This window comes from Bacillus rossius (assembly GCF_032445375.1).
Source record: "Bacillus rossius redtenbacheri isolate Brsri chromosome 4 unlocalized genomic scaffold, Brsri_v3 Brsri_v3_scf4_2, whole genome shotgun sequence".
Lineage (NCBI taxonomy): Eukaryota > Metazoa > Arthropoda > Insecta > Phasmatodea > Bacillidae > Bacillus > Bacillus rossius.
Window position 1 is genome coordinate 38,414,841 of NW_026962011.1, and position 23,211 is coordinate 38,438,051.

Sequence of the window (23,211 nt, forward strand, 5' to 3'; positions counted from 1 at the left end):
TGTGTTTCAACTGTTCAAAGATATATGTACACTATTCTGTACATTCAGACTGAGAAGGTGTTATTAGTTAAAAGGTGTTTGGGTCTGAGGAGGTTATTTAAATTCGGTTAAATTCGATATTATCGGAACAAAATAGATGTAAAACTTATCGGCACTAAGTTATCGACACTATACTATCGATATGTTGCTAACCCTAACCGTATGTGCTGTTTGCGCATGAAGGTAAGAACTTACCTCCATGAGTTTGCGTATAATACACCAGTCACTAAAACTGGGCAGTGAAAATGTTTAACATTAACACTAATATTAGATACATATTTATTTAAATAACTTTATGCCAGATCTAATTACATAACACGAGTTCCAGCAGGAAGTATTTGCTGCTTAACACATCTACACTATCTAGAACCGACGTGTGTTCAGGTTGAAGCAATCTCAAAATTTAAAAGTAAGGAGGGCCATGCTGTTGCACGTTAAACTTCATTAAAACATCGTATATAATTTAATGAAATACCTTTATTTTCTGATGACTTGTTGCATAAAATATTTTCGATGTTAAGTCATTGATATTTGGTATGTAATTAATTTTTGGAAATAGCAACTGAAGTAATTCTTCTAGAAATCTCTTAGTGAGCGATCTAAACCTTAACGAGGGAACATTTTCTAGATTGAGTGATAAAATATCGTTATGGTATAAAAACTGCGCATTCCAATATGGATCTTTCGTTTCTAATCTCACCCTTAAAAAGAAACGACAGTAAAAATGTATATATCGATAGGTTACAACATCTATATCGATATCCGTTATGATCTTTATTGAGATGTGGCGTTGTGGGAAATTCGGTCGTTGATTCTGTAAGAAAACCTAGGTTGGTGGCAATTTCAAATGGTTTTTGTAAAATAGTTTTCCAAGTTTATAAAACATGTTCATCAAGGTGTGTTTTCATGTAATCAGTAATTAATTTTACTTCCATTTCTGTTTCAACATATTAAAGTAGATAATATTGTGAGTTCTATAACTTATTATTTTTTTAAAATTTGTTTTTATTATTAGATCTACAGTTCGTTTTTGTGTGTATTTTACTTTCTCATAGCCTCTACTCATTACGGTTTGGCTAGTCGTAGCAGTTGTAGTAGCAGAAATTGGTATTTACTAAAGACTGACGACAATCATGCATTGTAAGGCCCGTTCTACAATGGCACGGAAATGGAGACGAATTTCTCGGAGCATGGACGTGGGGCTTGTGAGGCCGGTGGAGGCGGTGGTAGGCAGTATGGTGATGGCGGGGATCAGCGACCACAGGATACCGGTGGTGGAGATTGGGATGGGATAGCGGGATGGAGAAGAAAGCCGAGAGAAAGTGGTGAAAGGGTAAATATTTACAGTCGCGGTAGATGCCAAAAAAAAATGCTAAAAATCCGAAAACACTTTTATTCTGTGCTCTTTCACTTCCTCTTTTCAAATCAACCGGCGGAGATAAGAAATTCCAACTACTTTCGGAGATATCGAATTTTTTAATTTTCATCACAATACCTGCGTATTCATGCGGAAAAAAATGCTAACAATCCGAAAATACTTTTATTCTATGCTCTTTCACTTCCTCTTTTCAAATCAACTGGCGGAGATAAGAAATTCCAAATACTTTATGAGATATCAAATTTTTTAATTTAGCAATACAAGGCCGTTTAACCCTTCGAACGTTGCCATTTTTTATTTTGACGTGTGTTAGTGAATGCGAAATAAATAAAATGGTCAATTAGGTCAGGTCAGTTACATTATAAATACTTTCAAACTAAGCGGACATTAAAAATAATGTGAATTTAATTTAATGGTTCTTTAGTTTTAAATTATTTATAATGTAACTGACCTGACCTAACAAAACCCGGACAAATGATGAACATTAACAACTCACGTAATTTTTTTTTACTTATTACTTGCGCAACAATATCCAAATAAAAAAAATAATACTTTAAAATTAGAAACGTTAAAAACTCACCTAAGTTGGAGGCAGGTACATTTCCTTTGCCACAATAAGGAAATGATGTAGTCGTTCACGGCAGAAGTTGACTGATTAATTAAACATCGTATTGAACAATAAATGAATAAATAATCACGTATTGGTTCATTTGAATACTGACCAATCACGGAATAAATAATCACCTATTAGTTAATTTGAATACTGGCCAATCACGGAACAGTCACGTGACAAAATTGTCCAATAAGAAACATGATACTCGTAAACAAGAAACCTTATTATCTATGACAAGAAACAATGGTGATCGCCGCATACTACGCAGGTATTGTGATGAAAATTAAAAAATTCGATATCTCCTAAAGTATTTGGAATTTCTTACCTCCGCCGGTTGATTTGAAAAGAGGAAGTGAAAGAGAACAGAATAAAAGTATTTTCAGATTTTTAGCATTTTTTTTTGGCATCTACCGCGACTCTACATATGATGAAATTTAAAAATTTGATATCTCCTAAAGTATTTGGAATTTCTTACCTCCGCCGGTTGATTTCAAAAGAGGAAGTGAAAGGGCACAGAATAAAAGTATTTTCAGATTTTTAGCATTTTTTTTGGCATCTACCGCGACTGTACATATTTACCGAGCTTTTGTGCCAGAAAAAAGAATTGAAGAAGGGGTGTCCCTCTGTGCTATCGGGGAGAGTTTTAATGGTCATTAAGCAAAGATGTAGGAGGCTGTATGCTAGGACCAAGAAGCTAGGAGGGGAAGGGCTAAAAGCAGAGATGAAGCAGCTGGGGAAAAAGACAAAGGAGGCAAGGGATGCCTACATGGAAAGTCTGATGGATGAAGGAGTAGGAGGGAATTGGGCGGATCTGTATAGCTATGTCAGAAGAGTAAAGGGTGACAAGGGGCTACCAGGAATGAGGGGGAGAGACAGACAGGAGTGTGTTGGGGATCTGGAAAAGAGTTAACTGTCAATTAAACATTATTACATAGCCTATATTAGAGTTAACTGAACTTCATTACCTATATTAATAACTGTTTTCCTTGCCGAAACATTAACTTTAAAGAACATTCTTCTAATGTTTCATCGTTGACATTGATCACAGAATCGTCTAAACCACACATAAAAATGAAGTACGTTTACAAACATAGAGTATACATACTGTAAACAAATTTCTATTATTTACTCCAAAAGAATGTTCACAATGGTAGAATTGTCTTTACTTATTGCATGGGAGAAAGAGCATAGGTATACACTCACTTCACTAAATGGCTGCCTCAAGCACAGCTGCCAAACTTGCCGGAGGACTTCTCTGTCACGTCCCACTCTCGTACTCAAACATTCATATTCAAAACCCAGAAAACCATGAGTTTGCACAACATCTGCTTAGGCAAACTAATACCATCATACTGACAAATAAATAACCTTTATTTTGTAGTATATTTTAATTAAAAGACAAATGAGGGTGCATTAACAATACAAACTTGTTAGTAGGGTCAAACTCAAGATGGGCAACATTTTTTTTTATGTTTGTTGAGTTCTTTTGATTTAGTGCTAAATTTATTGAAATAAATGAGGGGAGTGACCTAAATTATTAATTAAATTGTCACTTTAGGATACCTAACTGAATACCTCTCATTATTATAACAAACTAGCTGCGGTAGCCAGCGTTGCTCGGCCAGAACACAGGGTGATATAATGTCCGCGAGTTAAAGCAAAATGGGTAGTGCTATATGACAGTGTGGTGAACACAGAGAAATTACACACAATTACTGTTTGTATGTCTATGACCTGTGATTTTCTGTATACCCTTTGTGATCGGTTGAACAGTTCAGAAGTTGAGGAGCTGCAGCACCATCTCGCAGCGAGTTATAGAAAATGGATAGCATTAAAACCTTCTCCATGAAAAAACACTTCGATGTTCCAACTTTCATGGCGTTCGGTCAAACGGTGTCGGAGTTTATCAATCTCATACGTACCAACATCCATTTTTATATATGTATATAGATGAGGGTAGGTTGAGAATTGTTCAGTTGTATTATAACTATTCATCTGCATCTGCCACATTTCATCAAATCACACATCTGTAACTTGCTTTTACCTCAGTTTGCAGCTGTAAGGAAAAACAGTACACTCTGTCAATGACATAAACATGAGAGCACATGCACAACAAAGATCTATTGCCCAATAGCCTTTAGAAAGACAGTGCTTGAGTTGGTGTGTGTACTGTGTAGTTGCCAATCATGGAGTAGCAATGGTCTCCAAGTGCAGCCACCAGTGGCTGAAATCTGTAGGATTTGCAAGGGAGACCCGCGGAAATTTCCTTTTGGGGGTGGGAGCGAGAGTTTTTGATTGGGGCTAACCGACACATCACCTTTCCATATAACTTAGTTTTGACATCAAACCCCTTTAATGTCATGCTTTTGCAGTTGCAAGAAGGCCTCTCCGTGAGAAGGCTTCTTAATTCCAGGCGGGGCCAGGCCTCTCTGGCCCCCGGGATCTACGCCAACCACTGTGAGAGTGTGTGCGCACCAGTTGCTGCCTCAGATACACAGTTTTATCCAAGCTTCGACTTGCTTGTGCAGGTTGTGACTTTACAGTTTACTAATGAAATTGAATATCTGAATGTCGTTCAGGATGTTAAAAATGATTACTGTAGTAATTAAGTGACGAAAAGAAAGACATGGGAAGATGTTCTTGTCGAGTTTGCCATTTGTAACATGTGACGAATGCTTTGTCTCTCTCCTATTCTTGTTTGAATGGTGAGATCACGTGCCTTCTTCCAAGGTGATCTGGGTTTAATTTCCTACAGGGTCAAACCTGATTGGAAAACATAGTGTACATTGCATAGTGTACTAGCATGGTCCAGTGCCATCATCACCTCATTGTTTTTAATTTTTTATGTCTATGGACATTGAACCCTAGTGAATTAATTTGCTCACTAATTCTTTTTGAAAGCTAAGTAAGAACACATTTTCCCCACCAGAGAGGAAGCATGCTTACGAAGTATACTTGAGTTCATAGTTACCCACCTTACATCGGTGAAAGTTTTTTATTTTTACAATAAAAAAGGCATAGCCTCAAATAGAATTGTTATATTTGAATTTTTATTCCAGAACTCAAGGATCAAGTTATAATTAACATTAAAAAAAAAGACAGATTCAGCATGATGTGCTGCACTTTATAAGAAAGTACAAGTAATACAACTTTGAGCAATTGGCAGAAATGTTTCTATTAATAATGCAAAATTTGTAAATTCATAACTAGAAAAAATTATTATGCCTAATTTCCTTTCCCATTGCTCTGTTTGAGAGATTGAGAAATTTAGTAGTAAACATAGAAATATTTGTCAGTCAGTATTATTTTTATTGTAATTAAAATAATATTTCATAAATGCAGTTTTAGGTGATGATCAATTTAAAAAAAGAAGTGAAATCATGATTAAAAACTAATAAACTGTACAGTGCTTTACAAGAAAATGTTCTGTTTACAATAAAGTTTAATAAATGATTAAAAATGAATTGATAATATTTTAGCAGTAGTTATTTTGTTCTTGTAAAATGTGCAAGTAAAAATTTAAACCAAGCAGACATTGTGCTGTGACCTTGCGTCCAGGCATATCAGTATGTGCTGCATTTATACTGCACACAATATAGATTTAGCTCTTACTGTTAACAAAATTATTTGCTTAAATTTAAAATTTTAAAATATGGCAAATGTAAACATGCATCAGTTACGCGAGTCATAGATACCTATGTTTTTTAACTCATCTTAATATTTTCTTTTTTATCACAAAGCATTTTTTAAGAAATTTTACGATTGTAAAACAAATATATGCTCACACATATATATATATCAACATGCAACTTAATAAAAACATTGTCTGGTTCAGGACTGTCTTCGTTAATTCACCTACTGAACAAACAAGATGTTGCTAAATAAAACCTGTTGCAATATTATATTTTCCTTCCATTTAATTTTGACATCATAATTCAATTTGATGTTTTGAATACAGAAGCGCACTTGAGGGTGCGATGGTGGACTAATTGAGTAGTTTCTGGCGCGCAGGCTGCTGTGAAGCGACATGGCGTACAGCTGCAGAGCGGAGTCCGGACTCCAGCTCATGGCCCGGCTGAGCTCTCGCCCCCCACTGAACGGCCTGGAGGACGTCGTCTTCTCGGGCGGGCCGGGCCACCATGACACCGTCGAGATCAGCGGGGACCCAGCGTCGGGGAAGACTCTGCTCCTGACCCAGCTCCTCGCTAAGTGCCTCTTGCCGAAGCGCGAGGAGAGCTGGATCGTCGGGGGGCTTGGTGTGGGGGCGGTAATCGTGGACACGGACCACCACTTCCAAGTCTTCAGGCTGGTCAACCTTATGGAGTCGTGGCTGCGTAAGTGCGAGCTCGTTGACTCCAAAAAGAACAGGCTCAGCAGCAAGACAATTGAAGCGATAATTAAAGCATCCCTGAAGAATCTGATAGTCCTGAACTGTTACGACAGCATGCAAATGCTGGTGAACTTTCACTCCCTGGGTAAAATCCTCACTGCAAATCCAAACGTAAGTTTGGTAGTCCTGGATAGTGCGACTGCGTATTACTGGCAGGACGTCATGGCAGGTGGTGTGAAGAAAATGGATCTGTATTTGAAGAACATCCTAGGGGCCATGCACAAATGCATCCAAGAGTTTAAAGTGGTAGTGATGTATACGAAACAGAGTTACTTTCAGTCCAAGTTTAGTGAAGGTGCAGCGGAACTGGGGAAAAATGTTTCGTACAGAATCTCTCTCCAAAACATGGATGCAAAAGATACAAGTAGCAACATGTTTTATGCTAACATTGCAGGCCCCACAGGTAATAAGATGCAGAAATATGTGATTGATGGTGATGGTCTTAGATGGATTTGTTAAGGGGTGTGTCCTGTTCCAGGTCATTTTTTTTAATTAAATAATTTTTTTTACTTTTTTTAGACTTTTAGTGTCTAAACTTTTACAAATTAAAAAATTTAGGTACATCGTTGCATACTAATTAGCTGCCAAAGTGACATTATTCATAATTTTGTGCAGTACTGATACGGAGTTTGTAAGATGTCGCAGAACTTGTCAAGCCGTGAACAGTTATAGGCCAATTAATATCAGTTCTGAATAAAAAAGGTTGCTGTAATTTTTTAGCTAAAGGACTTTTTTTTTAAATTTAATCCTGCACCAAAATATTATATTAAAAAGTATAGTATATATAGTATATGTTAATTTTTTGTTTTCAATACATAGTAAGGTTATTCAGAATTGTGTACAAAAAAGGAATAAATAGTATAACATGGAAATTTGTAGTGTCTGTGTCTATTACTTTTAAATATATATATATTAAAAAAAAACCTTAGTAATTGGCCTTTCAACTGTTCTCTGCTTGCTCAAGTAATGGGACATCCTGTTTATTGTACAATGTTGTAACATCGGTTCCGCAAGGAACCCAATAGGTTACAATTTACAGAAAACAATTTACAAGAAGTGAAAATAGTGTTCGGATACATGGAGACAAAGTCGTAGTAACATGTGTAAGGCAAATTTAGAACAGAAATTTAAAACCCACTTGTATACAACTTTATTAATGTGTCGGAAACATACGTCACCTACATTTACGTGTGTAGCCAATGCATAGCAACACTTTCAGAAACTAGATAATAGAGTTTATTATGACTAAAGAAGCACAACAGATTTATTTATCCTGTTTCATCCCTTTTTACCATTTGGGTGGTTCTTGTTTTGGAAAAATTGCAGCCAAACAATTACGGCATAAATCCAGCTTTAATGCAAATCTGTGAGAAAATTTTTTTGGGATCTTTAAGTTTTTTATCTCCCCAAAGCCTGAGTCAAAGAAAATTTCTTTGGTTTGTCTTTGACTCTCTGTAGCTTTGCATAACTCTATTCATTTGCAAGGGTGCATCTGTGCCAATATGACTTGTTACACATTTTTAAAGATAAAAAATACACACAGGAACTGAACTTCAGTGCTTTTATTGTATTAAAAAGTTTTTAATCTCGGTAATACACAATTCATATTGCTACATTTGTAATGATTTGCTGTTGAAATTGTATCGCTAAAATACGTATTAACTTAGTAAGGAGTGCCACTTCAATAACATTTGCTGTTTGAGCACAATATCAATATTATTCACAATCAGAATGTAGGATTAAGTGTTGTACATCCTATCCTGCTGAATTTATTTGCTGATTTGTTACATCTGTGACTAATAGGCTTGATAGCAGTTACGATATGTAAAAGTACACACACTTATACCATTTTAAGACTCCATATTTTTTTTAAGTTTTGAGCAACTAAACAAAATTCTATTATACTTGTCCAGATGCTGTGTTTTATCACAATCATTGCAATGTCATTTTAAATGAAAAAAAAAAAAAAAAAAAAAAATCCATGATGTTTTTCATCCTGCTGTTAGATTCCGAGCAGTTTATGTCAGAAGTAAACATGACCTTGCCAAATATCACAGAACTAAAACCTGTGCTAAAGCAATCTGTTTTCGAGTTGCTATCAGGCAGTATGATAGTTATATTTGGAAAATACTAGTTATATTGGGAAAATACAGTAATTAGAATTACAGCAAAACTCATTCAAGATGTACCTGCACAATGCAGTCAAATGTTTCGGTACCACCATTTTATCCATAAGATGTACGTTTCCCCTCTCACAAAAAATGTATTTAATTAACAGAAATATGAAGTTGTCCAGTGTGTAATTTTTTTTTAAAGACTTGTCAAACATTTTGATTTTTAATTATTTTTTGTTATGTTGATGCCTGTATAGTGCGGGCGCACATAGTCGAATATCAATAGCTCACAGATTGAATGCAATGCGTGCACTCTGTCTCATGCGAATAAACATTTGATAACCTGCACTCTTTCGATAGTGTGCACAACGATACTTATGGGGACACTTATTTACTTCCGGTTCACATTTTTAGTTTTTCTGTTTTAAGCTTAACAAAATGTGACTGTTTCACGACTATTTAATGTAAATCGTTTGGCAGGCTTTTTTATACAACATGTTTTATTTTTATGAAAGAAAAAACCTCAACAAAAATGCTTTTTCTCATACAAAAGACACACCCCTACTTTTCAAACTTGATTTTAGCATAAAAAAATGTGTGAAGATTATGCGATAAAACACAGCATTTAAGAAATTTTCTTATGCAAACACTGCAGGTACTTCAGTTAAATAACAGTATTGCGACCAGAAAAATGCTAACCAAAGGGTTCAACTGTACTTATGTGTGTCAACAACGCCTCATTTCTGCTAACTTCTGACATACCCTCGGGGATGACCAGGGGCATAGCCAGGGAGGGGGGGGGGGGGGGGTTAAGGTGTTCAAACCCCCACCCCCCCACCCCTCTTTAGCACCGAATCTTTAATTAATTTCTTGTTCATCACTCAAACAAATTTCATATTAAAATAAATAAAATTTTTACCATTACAATATTTAAATTTAAGTACCGAAAACTTAGCACTATTTTACACCTCAGAATCCAAATTTTCCCGGGGGACGACCCCCGGACACCCCCCCCCCCCCCCCCCCCATACACAAATCCTGGCTACGCCACTGGGGATCACGACCTGAACCGAAGCACAGCCGGCACAGTCACCACTTTCTCAGGTAGATCTCCCAAAGCTCCGGACACCTACGACACGTGGCTGCTCAGGTACATGTCCGTGACGTCGGCGGGGCTGACGAGCCTCGTGCTGCCCAGCAGCAGCTGCGCCGTGTGCCCGGCCGCCCGCGCCGCCGCCTGCACCATCTGCACCTCCTGCGCCGTGATCCCCCCCACCACGAACACCAGCACCAGCGGGTTGTCCGTGGGGCGCTGCTGGCGGGGCAGGTTCAGCAGCATGCTGCGGCATTAACAACACCGCGCTCCGTTCCTGCTTCCTAGGGGTCGACAGTTACCCTGTCCTGTGGGATACACCCGGGAGAGATTCTTGTACATCTGCACAATGCACAAACAATAAAGATGTACGAAACTTGAGGATTCTGTCATATGTACTTTATTTTAATTCAGTAATCAGGACCTTGGAACAAAAATTATTTTAATAAATTGTACAAAGAGAATATGTAAATATGTAATTGCAATGTGCGTGAAAAAAACTCTAGAGGGGTGGGTTTAACATATAGTTAAATATGATGTAGGTCAACAAATATTTAAAACATGTTTGATTTTTCTACCATGTTAAATTAAATTATATATATATATTTACATTTTTTTAATCTAACATTTATGGATTATATATTTATGGCTTGTTTTAACTAAAGCTTAGGAAAACAGTAGCAGCTTAGAATGTTCCTCACTTTTTCTGTCAAGTGTGTGTGTGTACTTGGTAAAAGAGGGTAAGTTTTTTCTCCTTCATAGTGTGAGATAACTGCCTGAGCTGTCACTGCTAGGAGTGCAAGTGTGGGCCTGTATTCCGTCGTGTTGTCGTTCACTGTTTATTATGCACCACAAAATTTTTGTCATATGTTGTTAGGCTTTAGGGGTCTTTGTTGTAAGCATTCGACCAGATGTTTTCCACGGGATCTGTACAAGTTTATCTCTCTTCGCCACCACATCCTGGACAAAACTAATCAGTGTTTCTACCCTCCGATCTGAAAATTTGCAATGTGTGATTTTTTCAGACACGTATTTATCCTTATCAGTAGGGACCGGAAAAATTTGCGGATTCAATGACCTCTAGGATAGCCTGCATTATCCTCTGTATTTCTCAAGTAAACACGCGTGTTTGTTGGTTACTAAATTTTGAGTGTCTCCACCGGGTAGCTCGTGATTCGACGCTTCTTTGGTCGACGGTCTCTCATTGGCCCGGAGAGCTCTAGTTAAACCGCGGGCTAATAGCAGAACCAGCAGAAATATACACATGTTTGAATTTTAGCCTATCACGAAACGAATCCGCGAATTTTTCCGGTCTCTACTTATCAGTATGCCGGCAGTTCTAGTCTATCAACGACCTGACTTAACTCTCTTCTCCGTGTAGTATGTAAGTTAGCTGTTAATGTAAAACAGTCGGCACGCACTGTTCTGACTGCATCTTGAACGAACAGCGAGGACTCGCCAGTGCACACCTGAAGCCCGTCTTGAGGAGCTCCTTGAGGCCGGCGGACTTGCAGGCCAGGTCGCACAGCTCGGGCCGGTCTGGGTCCAGCAGGTCTGTCACCAGCTGCTGCAGCAGGCTGGCGCTCTTCCCCGGCTCTCCGCCGCCGTCGCTGCGCAGCAGGCTCCTGCCACGCGGCCCACACACCGTCGCACTTGAGGCCCGTCTACAATAGCAATGTCCTAAACTGTGTCCGAAGGTCAACTCGTCGCTGATTGGTCCACGTGACCCTCTGACGTCATGCGTCAAGAGGGCGAAGGTCCGAACCTACCTGGTCCGAAGACATTTGTCAATTTGAACTTTTTGTCCCAACCTGTGTACTTCGGACACAGGAAAAGAACAGAACACTCACGATATTTGAATTTACGGTTCCCGTTTGAAAACGTGGTGTTTGTTTTTGTTATTTAAGGAAATTGAAGGTGTTGTAAGTCACATAACTTACATAACTTTCATAAGTTCAATCTCAAACTACAAAGCATCAAAACAATAAACAAAAACATTTGGTTTGGCGCATTTACTGCGCTCTGGTGACAACTTTAGAAATCAAGACATTCGGACATCGGACATCGCAATTGTGGACAGGGCAGTTTTCGGTGAGACAATGTGACGTCACTCACATTCGGATAAGGACACGGACCACGCACAGGTTCGGACTATTGTAGACGGGCTCTTACAGTCGCTGGTTCACACACACGCAACTGCATGGCCTCTGCACTCCGCTCAAACACAACACTGGCAGTGGTAATATTTGTAAAATACTACATTTTAATGCAGAGGTGCCAAATTCTGTTTCAAAAAGTTTTTGACACACATGTCACATGTTAATTATTATCTTTAACAATTTCACTTCATATCATACTAAACTGAGCTGTATGACATACATGGGGCATGCCAGTATGTGAGACAATATTTACATCAATTTTGATGTGAATTATTTGTCAGAGCAACAAAGAATATACAAACAGTACTTTGACTAGCAAGTTACGCCTACATCTTACTGATCCTGGCTACCAAAATACAAAATTTCTTTTTCCTTATTTCTCTAAATCAGAATCACTTTCACTCATTTTAATGAAGCATGTTTTCCTACATCCATCACGACACACACTCTTCTAACACAACCTATCTTGACGTGCTGCGGCACAATTGTTTGTCTGTTCGGCATAATGGATAACTTTGTGGCTGCAATTACTATCATAAGAAATTCTTTCTTGTTTTGAAAATGAGATGTAGACATGCCTCATTTTCAAACCAATCACACATAAGCCATAACAGGTGAATAATTGTAAATAGTACATATTCTTAAAAAATACAATGTAACATTCTGAGTAGCACATGTCTTCTACACAATTTTAGATAACTTTAATTTAGGAAAGAAGCTATTTTGATGCATAGACAAGAATACCAACATGAGTGAATATGTATGTATAAAAAACAAATTGAGAAAACTTTTCCAACTTGCTTATATTTCAGAAATGTACACAGCACACATATATAGAATGGTAATCCAAGAACAAAACATTCTATTTATGCTTGTTTTTCCTGTTTGGTGATGGAAAGAAAGTATAAGCATAAGGAAATTGATTTTAATGGAATATATTAACTAAAGATGCAAGGCATATTTTAAATCAACACAAGAATTTAAATTAATTTTGTATTATAGATGGGAAGCATATCTAAACAATTTTGTGTTTTTACATTTAAGTTTACTCTGGTTTTTCTTGGTGTGCAATCCCAGGCCGATCTGTTTTTGTGAGTGGGTTTTAAGTTTTAAAAATAAAAACCTCTGACTGGGTAACTACTGTATCCTACCCTAGTTAAAATATAAGAGAGGATTTTTATTTATAGAATAATTCCAAATAATCTAATTCAGTTTCAGTGTCTGGACAAACATGCATTCCAAACACCCTAAAATTGCATAACATATGGTACCTGTATTTTACGAAATCTTTCCTGGCATTAGCAGCAGACTTCAATTTTTCTATGATTTGCGCTGCGAAACTCCTGGTTACGTCTCTGTTCAGTTTAGGATCACAATTAACTGAAACATACAAAAATAAATAAATATTGTTTCACCCAAATTTTTTTAAAGAGTACTTACTGCAAAATATACAATTAACTTTATTATTGTACATTCTGGCATATCTACACAATTTAGAAGAAAAGAATTGCATGTAGATTAGTTGAGTGAACATGACTGCATGGTATGTATTTACGGTACTTATAATGTTGTAAATATGTGACCACTGCAGGGTTCCCACACTCCTACTCTAGAAAACTAGATAATTTCCCAACGTCTTCCCATTTTTACCTGCTTCAATCAACTTTGCAAGATAACAAAAATATATTATACTAAAAATACATATTTAAATTTTAAACATGTTTTGACTGCACATAACATGTCAAATTGACCTTTCCCTTTTACACAGTTTGTAAAGTATAATTTCTATTAACGCCATGCAATCAACGCTGCCACTCTGTAATATAACTAGGGATGTGCCGGCCGAATCCTTGAATCCCACCTAAATCTCCGGCATTCGAAAGATTTGTGATTCAAGTAAAATGATTCGGGATTCAAGGCAAACGCAATAAGTTCCTTTTTGTGCTGTGTTTGTATGTATTCTATCTTCTATCTATGGTTACTTGGAAAAAATGGAGGGGGGAAAGAAAGGATGGCTTTGTTTACAGTAAAAGCTGTAAAAACATATATTTATACCTGGTTTACGTATATTTCTTTCATTACGTGACATAACTCAAAAACTTTTGTTTTTCATAGTGAGAAATACGTGGTTTCCTGGTAAATGTCAGCATAAAATGGAAGAACAGTGTTAATTTATCATCTCATTTGTTTACACTTAACGTTTTATAAATTTTATAGGTTAGGCCAAGAAATAAGGCTGTGAAGACATGCTACAATGTGTTTAACGTGTATGTTTAGCCCCATCCCATGTTTTCATTTACTATTGTTATTACATCTAAAAATGTACACATTGTGTAGGTTATGCCATGTTTATGCCAAAAGACAGAGTTGGTGTACTGCTTCATTTAGTACCTACCACATGTTTTAATGATTCAACATTGAGTTTTTTTTTTAATTTTTTGGTAGAATTTAAGTAAGTTATGGAGATGATCTTATGTATATTATTGAGATAGTTTCTGAAACCCAAAACTGTGGCGTAAACTGGCGCTACATGCACATGATGCAAAACATTACAATTCTTGTTATATTTGGGCCCCTCCTTGTGTTTCCAATTTGGCAATTAATATTTTTTCGATTTCCCCGTTTTTTTCCAAGGTTTTGAAGACACTTTTACATTTCCCTGAGTTTTCCCCGATATCCACATTTTTCCTGTCTGCGATAACCCAGCACTGGAATCAATTTACTGCTTGGCACATGCATACAAGTAATGACACCTGTCGCAAAGAGATTTCAACATGTGGTTACAGAACACCAAAGGCTGATGTAGCACAGGACTCCTATGTAATTTAATAATCATACAATACACAGCATTTAGACTTGGCCGATGATCTTTGGAACTAAATTTTACTCTAACCTGTCCTGTAAACAAATTTTGCTTAGTTTTGTTTTTTCTCCTAAGGGGTCGTCCATTAATCACGTGATGTTTTTTTTGCAAATTTTTAACCCCCCCTCCCACCCTAGTGATTTGTGGTGAGGTTATAGACTCTCCCCCCCCCCCCCCAATCTCTAAATCACAAGTATTTTTTTGGTACAAAATATTTTTAAAAATTTCAGAATATTATCTTTAAATATAGGTATGATCTAATTCTGGAAAATTAACCACAGTGATAAAAATGTCCAGACACACATTAAGGTTGCAGGTTTATTCTCACTGGCATAAAAATAATAAAGGGAAGGCTTATATGTGATTTACGCATGTATTCGGCGCCAAAATCAGTCTTACTGGCGACTGGCAAGCCGAGCCGGGTGGTTCATGTTGTGGCGAGCAGGGATATTGTTGCCTGGCTACGGCGAGTCAAGGTCACGCGTCGCTTTTTGGTTTAGTAGAAATTGGGCGAAAAAATAAATACACGTGATATCTCACTACACCCCCCCCCCCCCCTTCACCCCTTGTGATATTTTGTGATTTTTCCCTCCCCCCCTTTTTGAGCCTCACGTGATTAATGGACGATCCCTAGATTAATAATTTCAGCGTTGCTGACACGGGCAAACAACAGTTGAGACACTCGGCACGCCACCTAGGTGGGAGATGCTGCCGTGCAACAGGTGCCTGTCCTCGCGCAGGGCTCGCTCCAGCGCGGCGCGCAGCTCGGCCACGGCCGGCCTCGGGAACACCGCGTCGCTGCCGGCCAGCGAGAAGGCCCGCACCAGCACTCCCAGCAGGTCCCCCAGGGGCAGGCCCCGCTCGCGACGCGTCCGCAGCAGCTGCGTCACCTGTGGCACGCCCGGCCCTCAGCCGCCGCCGACACCGCCGGTCGCTGGCGGGTTGTCGGCGAGGTAAATATGTATAGTAGCGGTATTTGCGAAAAAAAAAATGCTCAAAATCTGAACTTACTTATATTATATGCTCTTTCATTTCCTCTTTTCATTAAAACCGGCGGAGATCAGAAATTACAAATACTTTAGGAGATATAGAATTTTTTAATTTTGCAATACTATACCTGTGCAATCATTAGACCGGCGAATTTTTTTTTTTTTTGCCGTGTGTTCGTGAATGCGTAATTAATTAAAATGGTCAATTAAGTCAGGTCAGTTACATTATTAATACTTTCAAATTAAGCGGACATTAAAAATAATGTGAATTAATTAAAATGGTTGTTTAGTTTTGAAGTATTTATAATGTAACTGACCTGACCAAACAAACCGGGACAAAGGAAGAACAGTAGGAACTCATGTAATTGTTTTTTTACTTATTACTTGCGCTACAATAAATGAATAAATAATCACGTATTGGTTCATTTGAATACTGGCCAATCACGGAACTGTCACGTGACAAAATTATCCAATAAAAAATAATAATAATAGATACTCGTAAACAAGAAACAATGGTTATCGCCGCATGAATACACAGGTATTGTGATGAAAATTAAAAAATTCGATATCTCCTAAAGTATTTGGGATTTCTTATCTCCGCCGGTTTTAATGAAAAGAGGAAGTGGAAGAGCATAAAATAAAAGTAATTTTGGATTTTTAGCATTTTTTTTCACAAATACCGCTACTCTACATATTTACCATCTGCGATAGTCCACTGTCGGTGATCATTAGTGGTAGCTGAGTTTTGGTGAGTGGTGCTTGTTCACTGATTGTGAACTGTAACTGTTCACATAGGGTTTTGATGATATCTCTTGAATGCACTAAAGGGAATCATTAATAGAGTTTGGATGTTTGATGTTACCGTATATACTCGTGTATAGCGCGCCCTTTTTTCCCCTCAAGTAAAGGAAAAAAATAAGGATGCGCGCTATACACGGAAAAAAAAAAAGTGAGTAGATGAGGCGGGGAGGAGTGGAAGTCGTTAACTGCCGGTTGACGGGTGACGTTTCTGGCCAGCCCCCCACACATAAGCACAAGCAACAAGGCCCAGGGATGTTAGACAGTGGCTCAACGAACCTGGTACAGATGTCACTAAAAGCTGGTATCTGAAGAAAAAAAACTGGTACACTCCAAGATCTTACACTGACAAAGATCCTGTAGATTTTGTTTCATAGGTTATATATATATATATAATGATATTTATATAAACTGCTTTAATACGATATATACTATGGAAACATAAAAGGTTACACAATTGTCAACAAATAAAGTATGATAAGGTTGGTAACCTATTTTTTATTCAATCCGCACGCCATGACGGCAATACGGCATGGCGCTGTGATCAATTTCTACAGAACTAGCTTCTGAAATTATAAGATGGCCATAAAAACTTTAGCACCTAGTATGAATGGTTTCAATTAAATTGGCACTTAAAAATTTCTCTTAAAATGCAGTTTTATTAAACGTATACAGATGGAATTATTAAAACGCAACTATTCGAATTATTCGTCCACGCCTAATGTTAATTGGTAATGCATGGCGCATCGCGTATGGTCGATGTACAAAGTTGGTATTTCTGCATACCAGCACAATTTATACTTGGTACATGGTACAAGACCCTGAAAAATGGTATGTGTACCAACAAGTTGGTACGTCTAACATCCCTGACAAGGCCTCTCTTTCACACACACACACACACACACACACACACACGTGCGCGCGCAAGCTCGCAGGTCTCTTGTTTATTTTTAGACCTCCCCCTCTACAGCTAGTAAAATAAAAGAGAGAGAGAGAGAGAGAGAGAGAATGTTGACACCAGTCCCCCTCCCACTTCCTTCGCTTCGTCGCAGCTGCTACCGGTGAGTCATCTACTCCGTGTCACATTCCTGCCTGCCTCTCTTCCTCCCGCCCACGTACCAGTTGTGACGATACAGCGCTTCATTATCTTGCGTCTACACAGCAGAGTTTAAGTATTTTCCTGACGCATCACCACACATCAATTTAAATTATCATTTGTTTCATACGTAATTACTTAACAGGTACCACAAAATGTTAGTACAATTTATTTACGGGAAAAAAAAAATTTTTTTTCTTTGGAATTTGATGCAAAAATCGTGGTGCGCGCTATACACGAGGGCGCGCTATACACGAGTAAATACGGTATTGGTGGCTTGTGATTAGTGGAGTACTGTGGTACGAGGTGTTTAGATGATACACAAAATATGTTTATTTTCAAATAAATATATAGATTAAAAAAAAAATCACACAATGAAATGTACTTCAAAATTTTGCTAGCGGAAATAATCCTGACCATTGTTAAATTTTTGCAAGAACCTACGTTACTGGGCCAGAGAAACTAAATAACTGTATTTTAAGAGAATAAAATATTTTAAAGTTTTTTTGTAGATTTTATTTGTATTTTAAAATTTAACGGAATAAATTTACTGTTCACATTCATGAACTGCTACCTCTTTGAACATCGGTAAAAGGGTAGTTTCAGGAATTATTGTCCATCTATAATTTTGAATTTTTTTTCCAGTTATTTAAATTGAATCAAAAATGTACTAATTATAGTTAATAGCGTATAAATGGTTTTATCACTTTACAATTGTGTTATTTGATGTTTTTGAGTACAGTCCAACTTCAACCCTAGCCATGAACTGGCTGCATGATATTGTGCGTTATACAATTTTAAATAAAGCATTTATATATGGCCTTTGCCATGGTTCTTTTCATATTTAGGATATTATATAAGGATAATATCAGGTTCCTACACGTATTAAAAAAAATTATTTAAAGAATTATGAATGTCATACAAAAAACAGTTTAGCAACAAAGGCAACATACACAAGTTTAATTAAAAAAGTTATCCCCCACAATTCATGATCGATAAATTGGCTTTATTCAGTTTCTAAGAATTATTAAATAATTATTCATTGCATTGACCAAATTATTTATAAAAAATTACCCATGGTTATATTATGAATATATTTTTAAATCATGAGCAAAAACCCAAAAACACACATTCATACAAGCACAACCATGAAGGATAAGCCAGGAGTTTCCCGCAGCTGCCTGCGAGGACGCCTACCTGAGCCAGCACCGCCCCGGTGTCCCCCCCCACACACAGGTTCTGTAGCAGCAGCTTCTCCGTGCTGACTATTCCCGCCAGCTCCGCCAGCCGAGCCGACCTCAGGGTCTGCGTTACCGCCAGCGTTTGCTGCACACACCTCTTTCAATGTCATTTTACAGGAAAATTACATACAGTAGAATCCCGCTGATGCGACCCCTCACAGTTTCCGGAAAACGGACTTATAAACGGAATGGTCGCAATAGAGAATTCGGGCAAATTTTTACCCCCCCCCTCCCCCTCCGCCAAATATATTACATAAAAAAATTGCCTTTGTGAGTTCGGCTATGCTAGCCGGCTGGTGGTTATTTCCGTTCAAAACATGGCGACGGAACTTGTGTGGATCAGGTAGAAAACATTAGGCTATAAACGAAAGATATAAGAGCAATGCTATCCTGAAATGCTGTGACATGTTTTTGGAGTAGATAATCACAGCGACAGACCGACAGGATGCGCTCCCGCCCTTGTCAGCGATGTTTACAGCTCAAGCAATTATCTTTTCCACATCCCTTCACAGCGTAAAAAATAAATAAAAACACGTGGGGACGGGTAAGTGAGGGGAAGGAGAGCGGAACTGCTGGCTGCTCACGCATCTACTCGCCAGTCGCCACTGTCTGGCGACACAGACACTTGTATTTTATTCACTGGCTGACGATGGAACGTAGCAAAGTAAAGTTTGCCGACTTGGGGAGGCGAAATTTGACTTCGGGTGGGCTCGGGTGGATAATTTTCCAAACTTTTCAGGCTCGGGCAATCTCGGTCAGCCTTCAACACTACTTTGTGACTGAGCAATGAGCATGCACCATGCGTGCAAGCGTGCGTGCGTGAGTGAGTGAGTGAGTGAGTGAGTGAGTGAGTGAGTGAGTGAGTGAGTGAGTGAGTGCGTGTGTGCGTGCGTTCAGGCTCGCTCTCTTTTATCTCTGTCTCCCCCTCCCACAAATATATTGGCTGGCAGGTCTCGCCCTCTTCACCTTCTTTATCTTATCTCTCATGCACACTTGAAGCACCTAATACGTCGCACCCCTCAAATTTTTCAATTGCAAATTGTTGCCTTCCTTCTGTACTGCATTTATAATTTCTTCTCTCTTTTTAAGAATCGTGAAGAGAGTAGACTTCGGAATGCCATATTGCTGTGCTATCTTCGTCTTGGAAATTGTCTTCTTATCCACTTGCTGGACAATCTCATAATTTTTCATTAGCGACAAACTGGCTCGCTTTATACTCATTTTCACGAATCCACGAGTCAGTGTAAATTCAAAAACGAGTCACAATCGTCAAACTGGACCGGGACGGCAAAAGACGAGCGCATAGATGCTATCAGGTGATGGCAGCAGTTTACCGGTATTGGCCAGCGTGGACAGTCTAGAGGGGTGGTATCTATTTTTAGCTGTCTTTTGTATGCCTGCCTGCTTACAGTACAGCGCTCGCCAAGATAAACGTGAACACATAGCGCCCAACAAAGTGTAACAGACTTGTTTTTCAGCCGATTTTACTCAAATTTTCGACTTTCTCTGCTCAAATTTTTCACGGTTTCTCAAAAAACGGTCGTATAAACGGAATGGACGCATCAGAGGGGGGTCGCATCGGCGGGATTCTACTGTACACATATTTGATATTAACTTTATAAAAAGTTACCTAAACTTAAATTAATTTTACCATTATTACATACACACTGTAATATATTTTTTCTAGACATGTACTTTATTTTAAGCAGTTAAATGTTTCTATTTTTCTTTCTTTCAATTTATGTAACTAGCAATGCTGCATGAGATTATATTTTACATTGTACAATTTGGCATTTTCTATTATCCAGAGCAGTAAGTCCATTAAAATACAATAATTTTTTTGTTTAAAATTTTAATTTAAAATAATATACCTTAAAATTTTCTGCAAATCAGTAATATTTCCAACATTTTATACTATCACAGATATATTGAAATAAAATTAATTTTCAAGCAGGGTCAAACCTGAATTTTTCAACATTACAAAATGTGGCGGATGTTTTTGTTAGTCATTTTTCTGAAAAATTTCATGTAATTTACTACGTTAATAAAAAAAACAATTTTGGTTTCATCAGAGCTAATAGGTAAACCCAAACAAACCATTTAATATTTAACATCACACATTTAACATTACATAAAATAAAAATGCGAACAATAAAAAAATTCTGTAAGACTTTATAACTCTATCCACAGGTCTAGCTTTTTATGTTCAAAGAATTTTTATTTTTTTGTTTTATCCTGAAAATGAAATTCTCCAGTCTTTCACGTATCAAATCACGGTGTTAGTTTTCAGTCTTGGCGTCTGCTTACTATTACCACCCGTGAAAATCTTCAAAAATAAAAGTAAAAAAAGAAACGAGGGAAGAAAGAAACTGAGCGACAGGCTTCCCCCTCCCCCCTCAGTCAATGGACATTCCGCTGCAACCTATGTCACATGTCACATCTGCCACCCCTGCGAGGTTTGCCAGTAGCGAGCAGTTTTTCAATTAAGCTCTTTTCAACCTGCTAGACATACAGGTGATTCCCCCACGGCTTTCAAAAATTCCCAGCGACAAATATATTTACGACTAATTCCAGGTTTCCAGATTTTCCCGGTCAGGTGGCCAGCTTCAACCGACGCTGCCCCTCGTCACCTCTCGGGACGGCCGTGGTACCTGGAGGAGCCCGGAGCACTGAGCGATCTTGTCCGGGTGGGAGCGGAAGGAGGCGACCTGCTTCTCCAGGGACGAGGGGGTGACGCGGGTGGCCAGCCTGCTCCCCGGGGTGTCGTCACGTCCGGCCGGGGCCCGGGCCGCCAGGCGCTGGTGGAGGCCCGCCAGCACGTCCTTCTGCGGCCGCCCCACCAGCCACTCAAACACCTGTCGGCAGGTGCGTTCCAGTCAGCTTCAACAAGTCACCTAATAACTAGAGACCCGAAAATTTCGCGGGTTCATTTAGTGTTATGCTAAAATTAATATAATTATACCTTAGTGCTGCTTCTGTCATTGGTTCACTGTTAATCTGGAGGACTGAGGGCCAATTAGAGACCCTCACTCATAGAAGTGTCGAATCACAGGCCACCCAGTCGAGACGACTCACAAGTCAGCAGCCAATGAACAGTTGGCATTTGCCCGAGTGTGTACAGGATATTGGATTTTATCCTGGAGGTCATTGAACCCACGAATTTTCCGGGTTTCTACTAATAACTATTACAGCCTACCTGCACACAAATACTAAGTGCAGAGTTACAGAAGAAACCATGCAATTAACAAACTGCTCAAAATATTTGAGTGGTACCTGTTTATGAAAACATTCAAGAACGTGCTGAGAGCGGATGAATACCTAGTTCTGTTTCCATATTTTTAGAGTGAAAATGACTAAAATCTGAGTTTCCAGAATAATATTCAGGCATGAACCACCCAGCACAAATTCCAGAAATCACTTGAGGGACTTGCATTACAACTTTATCTTCATCTCCCCACCATACAATCCTATGGTCACCACTCAAATTTCATAGTTGCACGCATTGAGGGTATACAGCACTAGAAACAATTAATTATCAGTTTGCCTCAATAACACAAATACACCTCTTGACTAGGTGGGTCTTTTAACAGATTCATTTCATTATAGCAATGGTGGCAAACCATTGGCCTGGCATACTTGCATTCTGGCTCAATAAACTGAAATAAAAACTTTAATTTATAAAATACTATTTTCAATTGCTAGAGAACTATAGAGAATTAAGTACTGTGAATTCACTGACATAATGCTCAGCTGGCTGTACTTAGGTTGTATCACAAATCAAACTGCCTAATAGGAGACTTTGTAAGGTACACATTTTTGTGTCTGGCCCTCACTACTCTCACTACTCACAGGTTGATAATCCCTGCACTAGAGGCTAGGGTTGGGACAAAGTTCATCTGAAGGACTCCAAGCTAATGAAATATCTGCAAAACAAGTACATATGTACGTACCGTATTTACTCGCACATAGGTCGCCACCGCAGATAGGTCGCACCCATAATTTGAGGTCTTGAATTTGGTATTTAAGATTCCCCCCATATAGGTCGCACCGGTAATTCATTACCGCGCCGTGCGCCGTGCGCGGAGAAAGGTCATTGTACTCGATCATCTGCTGTTACGGCGCGCCTGCTGGCTCTCTTTGTTCACTGAGCTGCGCATGCGCAGTATAACTCACTCAACGCTCCGCCCAGACTCGTGACCTTGCATCAGCAGCCAGCCAATAGATGCGAGCTTAGCTCCCGTGTACCAGTTTTGTCCAGTTCTAATACCAGTTTATTGGTATACGCACCAGTTTTCTCGCTGCCGTGACATGTTCAAGTTTACGTCCATCTTGATGTCGTGATACCAATAATTAATTAATTACGATCCCCAGAAATAAATTGTTAGTTTAAAAAATATGCGTCAACTGTACAATACTTCCGAAATTATAAAATACGTAT

General features: G+C 38.5%; 2 protein-coding genes across 10 annotated transcripts in view; one reads left to right on the forward strand and one right to left on the reverse strand.

The window, feature by feature from the left end:
- Positions 1-158: 158 nt before the first annotated feature.
- On the forward strand, positions 159-7,967 carry LOC134541763 (DNA repair protein XRCC2). 6 transcript variants are annotated; one of them, XM_063385423.1, is made up of 3 exons: positions 833-869; positions 4,403-4,558; positions 6,042-7,967. In XM_063385423.1, the coding sequence occupies exon 3, from the start codon at positions 6,058-6,060 to the stop codon at positions 6,877-6,879; it is 822 nt and encodes a 273-aa protein (XP_063241493.1). In that variant the 5' UTR covers positions 833-869; positions 4,403-4,558; positions 6,042-6,057; the 3' UTR covers positions 6,880-7,967. The 6 variants fall into 6 exon arrangements, with proteins under 6 accessions (XP_063241495.1, XP_063241492.1, XP_063241491.1 ...); XM_063385424.1 differs by lacking the exon at positions 833-869 and adding an exon at positions 930-1,006; XM_063385425.1 differs by lacking the exons at positions 833-869; positions 4,403-4,558 and adding an exon at positions 159-222.
- LOC134541762 (sec1 family domain-containing protein 2-like) overlaps positions 7,547-23,211 on the reverse strand; it is a 29,983-nt gene continuing 14,318 nt past the window's right edge. For all 4 annotated transcript variants that reach the window (XM_063385417.1, XM_063385418.1, XM_063385416.1 and 1 more), the window contains exons 8-13: positions 21,425-21,628; positions 18,730-18,858; positions 15,344-15,539; positions 13,058-13,166; positions 11,097-11,252; positions 7,547-9,874 (exon numbers count right to left, since the gene is read on the reverse strand). In XM_063385417.1, the coding sequence (XP_063241487.1) occupies positions 9,664-9,874; positions 11,097-11,252; positions 13,058-13,166; positions 15,344-15,539; positions 18,730-18,858; positions 21,425-21,628 (1,005 nt within the window). In that variant the 3' untranslated portion in view covers positions 7,547-9,663. The remainder of the gene's footprint in view (positions 9,875-11,096; positions 11,253-13,057; positions 13,167-15,343; positions 15,540-18,729; positions 18,859-21,424; positions 21,629-23,211) is intronic.

What these genes read in the sequence shown, in the direction of transcription:
- LOC134541763 (XM_063385425.1), top strand. Translation starts at nt 6,058, where the DNA reads ATGGCGTACAGCTGCAGAGCGGAGTCCGGACTCCAGCTCATGGCCCGG.